The sequence below is a fragment of the Pongo abelii genome, chromosome 1 (genome assembly GCF_028885655.2).
Source record: "Pongo abelii isolate AG06213 chromosome 1, NHGRI_mPonAbe1-v2.0_pri, whole genome shotgun sequence".
Lineage (NCBI taxonomy): Eukaryota > Metazoa > Chordata > Mammalia > Primates > Hominidae > Pongo > Pongo abelii.
The window spans coordinates 230,989,016-231,003,469 of NC_071985.2; the positions used below are offsets into that span (position 1 = coordinate 230,989,016).

General features: G+C 57.2%; 1 protein-coding gene across 5 annotated transcripts in view; it reads right to left on the bottom strand.

Moving 5' to 3' along the window:
* The window catches only part of PRDM16 (PR/SET domain 16), a 363,983-nt gene that overhangs the window by 180,447 nt on the left and 169,082 nt on the right, over positions 1–14,454 (bottom strand). For all 5 annotated transcript variants that reach the window (XM_054542575.2, XM_024234173.3, XM_024234165.3 and 2 more), the window contains exon 3: positions 10,258–10,308. In XM_054542575.2, coding sequence (XP_054398550.1) covers positions 10,258–10,308 — 51 coding nt within the window. The remainder of the gene's footprint in view (positions 1–10,257; positions 10,309–14,454) is intronic.

Here is a 14,454-nt window from a genome sequence, read left to right on the forward strand (position 1 = left end):
CATGCAGGCTTCTCAGACTGGTTGGGTCAGGCCGGTTTATCTTCTCTTATCCGGATGTCTCCTCTCCTCGTCCCTCCTGGTTAACCTCACTACCAGTTACTCAGCATCAGCGAAAGCAAGGGGCGGCCTGAGCTGTTCTCCAGTCCCAGTCCCAGGTGAGGCGCTGTCACCGTGCCACATACCTGCTCTCTGCCACGTAATCATGTCCTTCCCCTGAGAGGCGGAGCTCATTCCACCCCTGTACTGTTGCTGTGGACACGGGGTTGGCTTCTGGTGTCAGTGCGGCCATGGGATTGGCTTTGGGCACAAGTGACGATGGGTTCATTCTGAGCCAAGGCCTAAGGAGGATGAGGACTATGTGTGTCTGCTGTCCTCTTCTGCTGCCACCAGGAATATTTCATGCCCCCAGATAGCTCTGGCGTCCAAGGGGGGCAGGCAGTCAGGACAAACTGGGTGCAACCGCCAGGGTGGACCAAGCCCTGCTGCCTGCCCACAGCAGCTAAGTCGAATGCAATAAGGAGGGGCACCGTCTGTTGTTTCGGGCCACAGAGTTAGGGGATGGTTTGTGTCTCCCGCCCCCTCCCCGTGCCACCGTGGCCACAGCTGAACACCACACCTCCTCCCAGGTCTCTGCCCCATCTGTCTTGTCTCTCTCTGAGGCCAACTGTGTTGACAGCTCAGTGCCATCATGGGCTGGGCTCCTGAAGCATCGGGGGCAGCCCTGGCTTCATGCTGAGAACCGTCTGGAAGGCTGCGTGCTGCACACGACCCTCAGGACCCCACTGTGGGGTCTGCAGGCTGCATTTGGAAACCGTCTCCTGCATTTAAGAGTGTGGTGCCTTATTTTCCGACGTGGCCTGGTGGGGGTGATACTACCTGGATGGCTAGTGTGGGGATACGTGCAGGAGAATCGTGGAGGCTGCAGAGCACGTGGCGACTGGGGAGCATTCTGTAAGCGAGGGTGACAAGCGCAGCAGCAGCAGCGCGCGGGCTCAAGGGGTTCCTGCACATGCGGCTGGTGTTTGGGAGAGGACAGCCCGGTGTCAGAGCCAGGGAGGGGGGATGCCACATCTCCACGAGCACACACCTCTGCCTTTCTCCTTCTTTCCTGCATGACCCTCCTTCCCGCCTCCACCCCACAGCACAAGGCTGAGCACACACCGTCTCAAGGCCAACCTGGAACCTGTTGTGGCAGTGAGGCAGGAGGGGGAGGCTCGGCACTGCTGCTCAGTGGCCCCAGCTGGGACCCCCACGGTCCACGCACCTGTGGGATCACAGTCGGCCCCAGGAAGCTAGTGCCCCCACCAGACAAGTAGGCTCATGGAACATGAGCCCGGGATGCTGGTGGATCTGCAACCTTCTCCCGGGACCTGGCTGCCCCACCCTGCCGCCCACCAGCCCCACCACCAGGGCAGGCACTTTCTCTAACACCAGGTGGCCTCTTAGATAAGGTGGGGAGATACCACCTTCCACGAGGGGCCCACCTCCTGCGGAAAATTTCCACCAGCCAGACAGGCCTCAGGGACCTGCACCGCAGCCCCCACTGGGCACATGAGGCCCTCACTCTCCCCAGAGCCTTCTTCTGGCTCTAGAGCAGGACTGGGCCCCAAGAAGCCAGGGAATAACCTCCCTCTATTTGAGGGATTCAGGGCCCGCCTGGGGCCCGGCCTGGACACCGTTATGCAGAGGAGCAGCTGCAGAGCCCAGCCCCCAATGCCCGCACAGGGACACCGCTGGGCATGGCAGGACCTCAGAGCCAACGCTTGGAGCTGGGAGCACTCAACCTGCACCACGAGAGGGAGGTATGCTCAGGCCATTGGGGATCTCAGCTACAGGGAGACAGGGCTCAGGAAGAGGGGGGCACAGCATGATGTCACAGAAGCGAAGAGCCAGGCCTCGGGAAGGGTCTCAAGGAGTCCCAGCACCCAGGAGAGTTGCCCTCTTTTACACTGGAGGGGAACCCCACCACCCAGCTCACTAGCATGCATAAGCACAGCTGATGAGAATCGTGGTAACAAGGTTTGGCAGGTATCTTAGGAGGGAGGTGGCATGGCTGTGTGGAAGAGAGAACTCCCCGCCCAAACCAATTACTGCAGACTTTGCTGAGGTGTGTGTTCATGTTTAAAGCAGAAGAGGTTAACCGGGGCTCAGAGCTGATCTATTTTTCTCTCCTAATAGTGCAGCACAATTTAATTAACTCAATATTGCACCCACCTGAAGACTATGGACGGGGTTTATTGACGCCACCATCTGGCTCCTATAAAGCTGGTAATGTAGCCAATAAATCCTGCCTCAGAACCAGGCGCCTGCGAGAGGCGTCCCGCCTGCAGGGTCTCCCCTTGCGCGGGTGAGAGGTGTGCCGCCTACAGGGCCTCCCCTTGCGTGGGTGAGAGGTGTGCCGCCTACAGGGTCTCCCCTTGCGCGGGTGAGAGGTGTGCCACCTGCAGGGCCTCCCCTTGCGCGGGTGAGAGGTGTGCCACCTGCAGGGTCTCCCCTTGCGCGGGTGAGAGGTGTGCCGCCTGCAGGGCCTCCCCTTGCGCGGGTGAGAGGTGTGCCGCCTGCAGGGCCTCCCCTTGCGCGGGTGAGAGGTGTGCCACCTGCAGGGTCTCCCCTTGCGCGGGTGAGAGGTGTGCCGCCTACAGGGCCTCCCCTTGTACCCTGCTGCGGGAGTTGCTTGGGTGGCCACAAAGGAGGGGCTGCCCTGGGCACCCTGTGGAGTCGGTTCGGTTGTGGAGAAGGGGTGCTGGTTCCAGGGCAGCACCTGTGCACCCTGACCCCTGCAGGTGCCATGATACCACTTCAGAGGCAGGTGTCTGCCCAGGGGCCCCCTACCCTGGTCGCTGGGTTCCCACCACCCTGACTGGTCTCCTTGTTCCCACACCCAGTAAAGAGCAGCCAAGCCCTGGACGTGGGTTCTCAGACGCCGGGTGCCCAGAGCTGTGCCTGACTGCTCCGCTCTCACCCCACCTCACCCCATCTCACCCTGGGTGCCCAGAGCTGTGCCTGACTGCTCTGCTCTCACCCCACCTCACCCCACCTCACCCTGGGTGCCCAGAGCTGTGCCTCACTGCTGCGCTCTCACCCCACCTCACCCCTGAACCACGCAGCACATGAGACTCATTATCTCCCATTGCAAAGGAGGAAACCAAAAGGCAGGCCTGGAGCTCAAGGCTGAGGCCACGCTGCCCCGGGCAGAACCAGGTCCAAAGGGCAGGGGTGGGTGGGAAAGGGGCCCTGGCTTGGTCCGGCTCCTCTGGGTCTCCAAGGTAAGAAGACCCCTCTGTTAAACTTGGGGTTAAGGCAGCGTCTCAGTGTGTCCTTCTAGAATTTGTGATGTTTTGTCTCCTACTGGAATTTAACTTTCAGCCTAAAGCCTCAGCACGATAGAAGTCATTCCTGATGACAGCAGGGTCCCCAGAGCCACCTGTTCCCATGCTGAGCCACGGACCCCGAGATGGGGGACACAGCCCCCTGCCCTGCCTCCCAGGCTCCGTCCACTCCAGCCCCACTTCTGTGGGGCCTTTCCCCCAGGCTGTACCCTAGCAAGCCTTTCAGACGCTTCCCAGAGACACTTCAGGGTCAGAAAGAAGCCCAGGCTCTTCTTTCACTGACACAGAAAAAGGACAAGTTAAACTCTCACGTCCCCCCATGCACGCTTGGACTTGGGCTGGATGTGTGTGAACAATGCCTCTCCCAGGCTGCCCTGAGCCCCCTGCACCCTCAGGCCCTGGGGCCTTGCAGAGCAGAAAGGAAGCCATCTCAGACACCTCAGGGTGGCAGAGACCACGGCACCAGCATAGCAGGTAATAAACCACTGCATACGACGGTAATTAGCTGCACCTCTCCCAGCCGAATCTGACGGTTTCAGCTGATTTAAGGGATCCTTTGGTTGAGGTGGGGGTGGGGTAAGTGGAATCAACTCAATTTAGAATGGCGGTGGGGGGGCGGCGGCAAAAAGGTTACATTGATAAAGTTGTCACCCAGCCTGGAGCTGCCCCATAACTCACCTTGGGCCATGCTAACGGGCCATTAATCACCCTTATCAGCCTGTGAAGGGGCCCCTGCGGGACCGCCCTACCCCAGGGGGCAAGTTCAGGTGTGGCGAGGTGGCGAGAGGTCAGAGTCCACCCAGGGCGGGCTGCCACCTTGGAGGCCACGGGAGCTGTGGCTGCGGTCCCTCCCTCGGGCCTGATTTCTGCCCTGCGGACTGGAGCCTCAGGAGCAATGCGGCCTCCCCAGACAAGCCGCAACAGTTGTGAAAACGGGATCCTGGGAGCGGGGCGGGGGGAGGGGGGAAAGAAGACAGAGGAAGCGGAAGCCAGGCACCTGGGCTGGTCCCCAGGGGCGGCTGAGGGTCCCCAGGGCCACGGCCCAGCGCTGTCTTGGGAAGGGGATGGCGCGGGCGGTGCTTTCCGACTTTCTGCTGTCTGGGCCGCCTTACACCTCTCTGCCTGCAGCCTTTGATTCAGCAAAATCAAGGATGCAAACTTCTTAGGAATACTTAGTTTCCATGGCAACCGTAGCTGACCTCAACATTATTGTTCTCAAGAGGGGACTGACTTTACTATATGTTCATTCACTGAATTAATGGACTCCCGGTTCTTTTATCAGCAACCCCGGGACAATGGAAAGAGAGACATGTCGTCAAAGGGCTTTCAGCCACTGTCCAGCCTTTTGTCCGCGGCTTACTGCGACGAAGCAAGTCTATTCAGGCTGAGATTATCAAAATCAACTCGGGGCTGTCTCCGGGGCAGCTAAACACACTTGGATTTCATAAAGACATAACTGATCCCACATGCAAATTAATAATTTGGATAGCAGGGTTCTTAGGGTTAGGGACTTTGGTGTGTATTTTTTTTTTTCTTTTTTGGTAATAAAGCGCATGGGTAGGTAAACTGCAGTTTAGTGACGGCACTCCGGCAGGATCTGTGTTGCTGGCTGGCTGGTAAGGGAACAGGGGAAAAGGCGGTCTGAACCTCACTCACCTCGCTGGCACAGGCCTCAGCAAAACCAAGCTTAGGGAGGCCGCAGAAAGCCTTCTAGATCCAGTACATGCCAGAGAGCCTTCTAGTTCCCATACGCACCAGCTGAACCCAATGGCATGCATAGCAGCGCCTCCTTCTGCAGCTCTGTGTTTGAGGGTCCCTCCATCTCTCCAACCACATCCCCTCCCCTCCCTACCCCTGCCCACTACTCCCTTCCTTCCCAGCCCTCCAGCCTCCTTTAGGAGGAAAACGATACAAACAGAACACAGTAAGCCACAGGACGGGACACCGAACAGCAGTCTCCGGCTGCGTGGTGCTGTGCTGGGCTAAAAGCCTGGCACGGCCAGGAACTCGGTATATCCTGCTCACAAACTGCCTGGAGTCCCAGCGAGGTCCCAGCTGCGTTTAGACCTCAGGGTGTGTGGCCTCCTCCAGTAACTGCTGCACAGCAGTTGCCTGTCTGTCTCGCTCCCATCTTCCTGGGCTCAGAAGCCATCCTTCATTAGCCCCCAGTCCCCACGGGAGGGACCCAGGAAACCTCTGGACTCTTCGTTACCAGAGGCATTTTGCCTGGGCCGGGCTATAGAAAACGCCCGCACAACAGCCCAGTGGGACAGGCCATGGTTCTAACATCCAAATAATCATTTCACAAATTATCATCATTATCAATCAATCACCCTGTTTGGACAATGCAAGGCTGGGCTATCAGATGACTTTTATGACCTGTAGCATTTTGTATGTAATAATAATAACCGGGAGAGATTTATGGACCCATCACCGGCCCCTCTTCCGGCGGAATGACTTTATTAGCTCGATTTATTTTTGACCCTCATCTAAGCCTCTGCACTCCCGCCCCTCGCCCTGGGGGCTGGCTGGGGTGGATGCGGTGGATGCGTTTTTTCCGAAGCTTCTGAAGGGTTTTTTTTCAGGTCCCCAGGCCTAGCCCTCCCATGCGAATTCACGATGTATTTATTTTTGGGAGGAGGGGGCTAGAGAAGCGGAGGGGAAGAGAAAATAAAAATAAGAGAAAAGGTCACTTCCTTTTGTTTGTGTTTTCCCGTTCTGTATTAACACGTCCTTCCTTTTCAAGAGGGGGAAGGAAAACACGATAAAGTGGACAAAGGGAAAGGCTGCGGGGCCATGTTTCCCCTTTCATATCGCCAGAGATTGAATCAAAATTCTTTCAGCTGATAGCATCTCCCGGGTGGACTACACTCTTGTTAACGGATAAATTCAAGCCCTCCAGAAAGTCAAAGAATAAATTTAAGCCTTTTGCCAAATGTCTATCCTATTGGATTTTGATAAGATGGCCATTGAGCCTTAATAATATCTTCCATCCATTTTCAGCGAGCCCTTAACACGGCTCTTGATTCGTCCCCAAAGCCTCTTCGCCCGGCCTTTTTATTACCGGCTCCGGCGGGCTCTCCAGGGAGCCGCGCGCCCCGAGTGATGGATGGACAACTCGCTAGATTATCTCCCGCAGATGTTTGCTCTCCAGGAGCCCCCGGGCTTTCCCTCTAAGTAAACAGAGACTAAATAGAGAGTCCGCCGGAGGGAGCGGTCCCAGAGGTCCCCGCACCGCGGCCAGGAAAGGCGCGACGCAGCCCGACCCACAGCCAATGTGACTTTTTGGGAAGCGCCGGTGACGCGCGCCCAGGGCGCACCAGGACGGGCGCAGGGACGGCGAGGGCACGCAGAGGGCACCAGGGCGAGCGCACCAGAGCGAGCGCGGGCCAGCGCCAAAGCTCTGGGCTGCGCAGGCGCACGGGCTGCGGAGTGAACGAAGGCGCAGAGGCCGGGGTGTGAGACAGAGGGGACGCGGGAGGCCAGGGCGAAGCTGAAGGGGCGCAGGAAGGACGGAGGAGGACCGTCTCCTGCGCCTGGCGGTAGCTCCGCCCTCCTGGAGTGGGGGCGGGGCTAACGGGAGGCACCTCTGTAACTCCCACATGAGCCAGGCCCCGCGCCACAGTCCTGGGTTCGAATCCCAGGCCTCCATACACCACCCGGCCCGGCTGCCCTCGCCTGTAAATTCTGAGTAGAGTCATCCTGCATCCAGTCCCTTCAGAAACCTCACTCTCTGATACTTAGAATTCCTAACTGTGGCTGCCCCACAAAATATCACCTTTTCTGCAGCTCATATGCCAAGCTGCTGATTGAATTAACTTCGTCACATTTCACTGAGGCAGATAAAGAACACGAAGTGTAATCCTCCCAGAGGTGGATGAACTGAAGCCAGACACAGGAGTTGCCCACCCACAGGTCACACAGCCGCCCCCGTCATGTTCCCCTATGAAGTTTTTAATGTTCCCAAGTGTGCCTTTGGGTGACCCAGACTACAAAACCCCTAAACCAGAGTTCTCGTCCTATAAGGAAGGATTGCACTGAATTCATCCTGAAAACAGCACCGCGGTGCGCACAGTTACGGTAGCAATGCACACATGGCACCTATACCAATAGCTCTAAGTGGCGCATTTGTTTGCGGGGTGGGGTCTCCGTCTGGACTGACGCCCACTCGAGGGCTGTCTGTCCTGGTCTTCCTGGCCCCCGAGTCTGAAGACTTTGCCTTTGAATTTTAGCTCACGTCTCTCAGTCTCTCAGCCCCGACGCCCCCGCCGGCCCCCCGAGAGTGCCTAGAAATGTAACTGAACGGGTCCAGTCTGAGCCCTGGGGTTAGGGATCTGATTCTCCCACCAGCGTGGCCTTGGCAAACACTTGAATCCCCCAGACGCTGATGGTGTTTATTGCGGAGGCTGAAAAAACTATGAGCTGATGGCCCAGGCACTGCTGTGTGGCAGCCTCCCCCTCTGGTGGAGCTGTGCCTGAGGACTTGGGTGCCTCCTCCAGGCAGCCCCCAGCCCCTCGGACTGGGCCTGCAGGGCAGCGGCAGGGAGGAGCCCTGGGCTGGGGTCAGGAGGCCTGCTTGGACAGGACCGCCCACCAACGCCCCCGATGCTGGCTCTGGTACCCTGCACTGAGCTCCCTGCAGCTGCAGCGGTGCCGTGGGGGGTCTCGTGCATCGGGTCTGCTCTGATTCCGTAGGATGGCGGAACCTGAGACTCCTCAGCCCAACCCAAGGCTCTCAACCAGCTTTCCAAGGGCCTGCGTCAGAAGGATGCCTGCTGCCCTGGGAACTTGGAAGTAGGCCCCTGGCTGCACAGCACCTCATGCCCACCCTGGGAGCCGCTCTCAAGAATGACCTTGGGCCACATTGGACGAGACCTAATGGCCACACATATAACACACAAAGGCAAACCCACCGTGGCCCAGAGACACAGAAGGCGGCGCCCACTTCACTCTCCTTCTGTCCTATTTCGTTCTGAAGCAGCCAGCACTTGCCTCCTCCAGGCCCTTTAAATCTAGACTTGAACTTTTGACCTTCTGCCTTGACCCCTGTTCCTGGGAGCAACCCCTCCCAGCATAAACTGATCCCCTTCTAACCTCCTGCCAGGCCACCTCCACCAAGCACTCAGGAGAGGCGCGGCCAAGGAGGGCGTCTTGAAAATGTCAGACGGTCCGGGGACGCATCGGGGTGGAAAACCTAGTGATTTCAGGCTCCCTCGAGAACTTGAGGGATTCGCACTAACTGCAGGTCACTTTTTGTGGGAAGTGAAAATACTGCAGTTCTCGGAAATACAGCAGCGCTGCTTACTGTTTCCTGCTCCTCGATGTCCTTTAAGAAAATGTGAATTCATTTAAAGAGGCAGGAAAGGAGAAAGAGGGAAAGTGGAAAAGACCAGCCCTGGAATTTGCTCCATGGCGCCGTCAAACGCGGGTGCAGGAAGACCTCAGGCGTCCTGTGGACGGCAGGACTGACAGCTGACACCTTGTCCTTGGACAAAAGGACCCCAGGAGGCCAGACACAGCCACACGAGCGACGGGGAGGGACACGGGAACCAGTTCACCCGGTTTCCGGAGGCCCTTCAGCGGGTCACTGCGGGCCCAGAAAAAGTCTCCATTGCCATGCTTTCTCCAAAATCAATGTTTCTGGGGTTGAACCTGGAGAGAAGGGTCAGGTCCCCCTGTGCTTTGTGGATAGCTCTGCCCAGATGGTGGGTCCCCTGTCCCTCATAGGCAGCTCTGCCCAAATGCCTCGGCTCAGAGACTGGGAGTTTGGCAGGACTAGCACAGCACTTTCCTTTGACTTTGGGGGAAAAATGGAGTATTGATGACTTGAACACTCAGCTCAGCTTCCTAACCACAAGGCTGCCAGTGCCCCTCAAGCCCATATGCTGTGTCACGGAATCCAGTTGTACGATTCTGACAGAATTGTAACAGCACTCGGTAGGCACTGACTCAGCACGGGCTCCTCTGTGCCAGCAACCCCCACGGTGCACCCTGCACCCCCGCCCGCCCGCGATGCTGTCTGGGTGGGGATGCGTAAATGTGACTCTCTCTAAATTTTATCTTGCTTTAAAGCAAAGATGCCAAGCGAGACAGTTACTTTAATTTTACTAGAAAACCCCCCAAAAAATAGGAGATCAGCCACCACGTGTGAGCGTGCTGTGTCTGCGGACGTCTGCATGTGCGTGCGGGCAACGCATATCCCGTTGAAGCGGAGTTCTGGCTGCTGAACAGGTTCTAGGTTTCGGAGCTGCTTTCCAGGCCATTCCTCCTCCTGGCCGTCTGGACTGCAGTGTGCACACCCAGGCACACATGTGACTATGTGTGTGCCTCCCCAGGGTCTGTGTGTTTCTCTGCACGTGGTTCTCCCTCTGGATCTGTTAGACCTAGTGTTTGTCCACCAGCCGCTCCCCACTACCAGTCAGCAAAGCCGTGGATAACGCCACGTGGTCCCTTTTTCTCTCGCCTCGTGGTTTTGCTTATTTAAAGCGATGCTTCTTTGGAAGTTACAAGTGCAGCAAAGGCTTTGTTGAATCTGCAGCTAATTTTTCCCCATATTCTTTTCATGAGAGTATCCAGCAAAGACAGTTAAATAAACACAACCTGCGTTTATTTAATTTTCCTGTCTGCGTGGCCTGAAGCTTTCCCACAGGTACAGGGCTCTCCTCCGCTCTTGGGAGTTAGGAGAGTGGCAGATGGCCCTGTACTTGTGACTCTACAGCGACATGACCCCCACCTCCCCATCCCGCCTAATGACAGCAAAGCCACCGTCCTGTGCACACGTCAGTCCACGATAACACATTGCTCAGGGCCTGCCAGCAACATTCCGACTACATGCTTGTTAACTCAGGGACAGCTGGGATGGCGGTCACCCCGCCAGGAGCTCCGAGGATGCTGGGGAGCCGAGACGGCGCAGGGCGAGCTCTCCTACCTTTTTGATGCAGCCTTCCTGGGGCGACACTTCCGCGTCCGTCAGTATTTGCTGCAAAACAATTTTGATAGGGGTTGTTAGTTTCTGATAAAACATTCTAAAGCTACACTGGGTTCTAAATGGTGGGGGCAGAACCACTGTCCCCAAAAGTCACAGGGTGGGACCCAGCGGCTTCTCCACAGCAGGAAATGAAGGGCTCCATTGATCACAGGTATCCCTTCTTCCAGCAGAGGCTCCCCCAGTCACCGAGGACTCCAAGCACCTCCAGGGACTTCGCCTCCCTGGAAACACGGCACTCCAGGGATGGAGACACACTGTGTAGCTCACTCTGGCCCTTTAGTGGTTGGGTGGGGACCCAGGTCAAGGCGCCTCAAGGTGAGCCATTCATATTATTTATGAGAACCATCTGGGCGGAGTGCACGGACACCCTGGATGGTGAACAGACTCTATTTGTATTTCCTCCGAGTTCCACCAGTGAATCACATCACATCATGTGTATTTAGACATAACTTGGCCTATGTTGTGCCTGGCCCTGGACAGGTGAGGGACAGCGAGGTATGGTCCCTGCCCTCTGGAGGCTTACAGTCCAGCTCGGGAGGCAGAGGTCAGGGGGAGCTGGACTCTGCCCAGCGGTCCCAGGAGACAGCGGCCGGCGGCCAGAGCGAGGGCCAGAGGTCGGCCAGCGCCCTGCAGAAGGATGGCTTGGTGGGTGCTGGAGGGAGAGGGAGCTCATGCCATTTCTCTGCTTCCTCTTTTTTTCTAGCAAATCAGAGGTGGGAGCGTTTTAGCTGGCTCTTCACTCCCATCCAGATCCCTGGGAGGGGGATGTCCCCCATGGCTTTTGGAGGAAACTTCTCAAAGGAAATGGAGCTAAGGCAGAAAAGCCGCTGTGCCTAGTGTCATGCAGATGCCCGGGGTGGCCACTGAGGACCCCCAGCAGTGGGCTGTAGGCCACACAGGAGCTCCCGCCCCCTCACCCACGTGTGGACAGAGGCTGAGACAGGGAGGCCGGAGTGGGCCAGCAGTCAGCTCGTTCTTCCTCCCAGGTCGCTCCAGCCAGAACGTTCTTTGGCTCTGGAGAGCATTTCGCCGGGTGTCTCCTCTTAAAAGCCACCAGGCTGCACTCCAGTGTGGCGGCGTCTCAGTGACCCGTCCCAGAGTGCTGTCTGTGCTAAGCAAACTGACAAATGAACTCTAGAAATTGGATTTTTCCTTTCTGGACCCAAAGTGGCCATGCACGGTCGAGTATACGGAAACCGCAACGTTGTTTCCATAAGAATAGAAACCAAGATTGAAACGGATACTTGAAAAATAAAACCAGAAAATGATGCTCAAGCCAAAGATTTTCTTTCCCATCCCCTTAATATTACGTGATGGCGTTACAGATCACAAAGACGGAGCGCAGCAGCACAGCATGCCTGCCAAGGTGCAATTGACAAGCTGGCGTTCCCAGCCACAGTGGGGCCCAGCCTGATCGCCTTCCGGGTCACCCTGCGCTAATGTGAATGGCAGTGATGGCTGCTAGATTCAGGCACCTAGATGGGCTGCGTTTGGAAGAGGAGAAAGCCTTAGGAGGGTGTGACCTGCCTGTGGGGCCAAGGCGTGCTGGAGGCAGAGCTCGAGGAGCTGCTCAGGTGGAATCTCACCTCACTCTGGATGCTGGAGGACCCTTTGGCCGTCCCAGGCCTGGTGAAAGGGATGCCCCGTCCCAGTGGTGGCGCTGGAGCTCTCGAGAGTAGGACAGATCCCGTCGTAGTGAGCCGCCCCGAGCAGAGAAACGCCCTGCCCTGCCAGTGCCTGCTCACAAACCCACACACCCACCCAGAGCCCACAGGGGCCTGGCGCTGGCCCGGGAGCATTTGGTGGCCTCTGGTTGGGCATTTTCCGGGAGGCTCCCTCCTGTTCCCAGTGGGAAAGTGCATGCCACGGCCCATTCAAGCCATTCCCAATGCAGGTGACACCCCCAGGATCACTCCCAGGCAGGGTCAGCCCAGGAGCCCCCGTTACCACCACGTCCTCACATTCGGAGGGGGCTAGTGTGAGAGCCCTCCAGCCACCCACCGATGCCACCCTGGGCGTGCTGTGGCCTCCTGCCCTCCGAGTGTCCGGGTGGGATGGAACGCCCCCATAAACCCATCCCTCACGCCATGCGGAGGCCCTTCTTGCCTTTCTGGCGGAGTCTGATGTGGGCTTGGTCTGTGCGTGGCCTTGGCCAGCACTCCTGCTCCCCGGAGCTTGTCATCACGTGGGGACGCAGAGACGGGTGCTCCAACATTGGCCCCAATAGCTTAAGGCGTTACATGCGACGCACTGACCAGGAGGGCCCAGTCATACCGTGTGGCATCAGGAGGTGGGACCTGGCCGGTCCCGGGGTGGTGGTGGGGGCAGCTGCCACAGCTGCTGGGCTCCCGGCTGTCTGTCTGGATCCTCTGAGCACGGTGCTTGGGCCCCCTTCGGGCTGAGGGTGTGGGCTGCTGAGGACTGTGGTCACACCGGAGCCCAGTGTGGAACCACGGAAGAGCCGCACAGATGCAGAGCCCTCCCCAGCTGCCCTGCACCCCCCGAAGAGGAAACCGGCGCCCGATGGCAACAGAGAAAGAAGGGGCCTCCTGCAGGCAGGGCGCTGGGGCCTGAGCCGCGTTCCGGAACCGCCTGCCCCATCTCACAGCCCGCCTTGGCAGTTATGAACACCATTAACTCTGCCTCTTCACCCGCTGCTGACCTCGGGTGGAAAAATGGCCGGACGCGCTCCCTGGCTCCCTCAGCCTTGGCCCCCACCCTCGCCTGAGCCGCCGCTCCGCTGAAAACCCTCTTTATTTTGCTAGCTGGGCCCTCAGCACACGCACCGCTGGCTCCTCGATTGCTGGCAATGGCCGCCGCGCTCTCAACCTCTCCGCACCCCGGCAGAAGTATTAGGTGTGTTTGATTAAGCGTTTTAGCCAAAAAAGCGAGGTCTGACCTCTGGCATTTAGCTTCTCTCACGGGTTCCGGCGCCAGGATTTAGCTAAGTGGGGTTGGTCAGAACCTCTTTTTTGACTCTTAAAATAAATACCCTCTGTTCTCCAAAAGTCAGCAAAGAGGCCACGTACGCAGAGGCGCTTAGGGCTCTGGAGTTCTGGCGCGGCCCCAGGGGGGCTCAGCCTGCTGTTTGGTGCCACAAATGGATCCCAGAAGGTTTCTCTCCCGTCAAAATTATCTGTTATTAAAGTATCTGAGAACCTAACTAAGGAGGAAACCCAGAGTGAGCCCCGGCCACGGAGCTGCTTCCAAACCAGCGGGAGGTGGACGGAGCCCGGTGCAGAGGAGGCTGAGGCCCATGAGGGCCCCCACCACTCGGGTTTACCCACCCCTTGCTCTTGGCATTGAGAGCAAACCTTCTCTCTCTAACCTACTTCTCTTTTCTTTCTTCTTCTTCTTTTTTCGTTTTTTTTTTTTTTTGAAACACGGTGTCTCACCCAGGCTGGAGTGCAGTGGTGCAATCATGGCTCACTGCAGTCTCAGCCTCCTGAGCTCAAGTGATCCTCTCAACTCAGCCTCTTGAGTAGCTGGGACAACAGGCACACCACCACCTCGGCTAATTTGTTTTATTTTTTGTAGAGATGGGGTCTCACTATGTTGCCCAGTCTGGGACTCCTGGACTCCAGTAATCCTCCCAAAGTTCTGGGATTATAGATGTAAGTCACCATGCCCAGCTTGGCTCTAACCTTTCTTTCTTTTCTTTCTTCTCTTCTCCTCTTCTCTTCTCCTCTCCTCTCCTCGCTCTCTCTCCTTCCTTCCTTCCTCTCTCTCTCTCTTTTCTTTTCTTTCTTTCTTCTTTACTTTTCTTCTCTCTCTCTCTCTCTCTCTCTCTCTCCCCGTCTGCCCCCAGCCTCCAGGCTAGAGCGCAGTGGCTTGATCAGCTCACTGCAACCTGTACCTCCTGGGCTCAGGTGATCCTCCCACCTCTGCCTCCCAAGTAGCTAGGATTAGAGGTATGCTCCACCATGTCTGGCTAATTTTTTGTATTTTTTGTAGAGACAGGGTCTCACTATGTTGTTCAGGCTGATTTCCAACTCCTGGGCTCAAGCAATTCTTCTGCCTTGGCCTCCCAAAGTGCTGGGATGACAGGCGTGAGCCACTGTGCCTGGTTCTAACCTACTTTTCTTTCTTGCCCATTTCTGAAGTAGCCTCATTGGACCCAAAGATGTGGGTCTGAGT